Genomic DNA, 826 nt, shown 5'->3' with positions numbered 1-826 from the left:
TTAGAAGAGTCACGAATGACATAGGTGTTATTTGGCCTCTTAATAACGATAACTTAAGGTCCTTTCCACATGTGATGGAATTTTGCGGTCGCACCCGGTGGTGGTTTCGGCCGGTGTAGAGGCACAAAGTTGCCTACTTCGTGCAGAGGTCCGCGTGATTTGCGGTCGTACACAGTTTCCTGGTGTTGCTGCGCATGTCCGATGTTTGCACGGACGATCTGTAGTGCCGCGGACAGGCGTTCTTGGAGTGACCGGGCGTATTCGTTACTGCCAACCAGGTCTGCAGGAACCACAGGCGTGTCTGCGTCTGAAGGTATTCGGAGGTCGTGGTCGAGTTGTAAAAATGCCGGTGCATAACCTGTCGACTCGCTCGTGGTTGCTCGATAGGCCAGCATACATGGCGGAATGTGTTCGTCCCACCGTTCCCCTTCGTAACGATCCACGAGGGTGGTATTTTCTTTATGGTTCTGTTGGTGCGTTCCACCAGACCGCTCCCCTCTGGGTGGTACGGTGTTGTCCTCGTTTTATGGATCCCCAGGAATGCACATATTTCCCGCAGCAAGTGGCTCTCAAGGGCTGGGCCCTGATCAGAGTGGAGAATGACTGGTACCCCATAGCGTGATACCCACTCAGAGATTATCACTGGCGCGATCGAACGGGCATCTTGTTGCTTCACAGGCACAGTTTCACACCATTTATTTAAGTAGTCGACCATGTGCTCGGGGGTTATAGCGGGGGCCTTCGTTGTCGCACACGCTGAGCAGTGCCGGCAAAACTCCGCAACGTCGTGGTGTAGTAGAAACCAACAATAACGCCGTCTAATGTG

General features: G+C 53.3%; 2 protein-coding genes across 2 annotated transcripts in view; one reads left to right on the top strand and one right to left on the bottom strand.

The window, feature by feature from the left end:
* Positions 1–622, top strand: part of T265_06213 (hypothetical protein) — a gene marked incomplete at both ends in the record, with an annotated part of 21,073 nt that extends 20,451 nt beyond the window's left edge. The window contains one exon of the mRNA XM_009171421.1: positions 59–622. Within this exon, the coding sequence (XP_009169685.1) occupies positions 59–622 (564 nt within the window). The remainder of the gene's footprint in view (positions 1–58) is intronic.
* The window catches only part of T265_06214 (hypothetical protein), a gene marked incomplete at both ends in the record, with an annotated part of 78,800 nt that overhangs the window by 73,487 nt on the left and 4,487 nt on the right, over positions 1–826 (bottom strand). The gene's annotated exons all lie outside the window — the stretch shown is intronic.

The sequence above is a fragment of the Opisthorchis viverrini genome (genome assembly GCF_000715545.1).
Source record: "Opisthorchis viverrini unplaced genomic scaffold opera_v5_128, whole genome shotgun sequence".
NCBI lineage: Eukaryota > Metazoa > Platyhelminthes > Trematoda > Opisthorchiida > Opisthorchiidae > Opisthorchis > Opisthorchis viverrini.
This window is presented reverse-complemented; position numbering and strand designations above follow the sequence as displayed.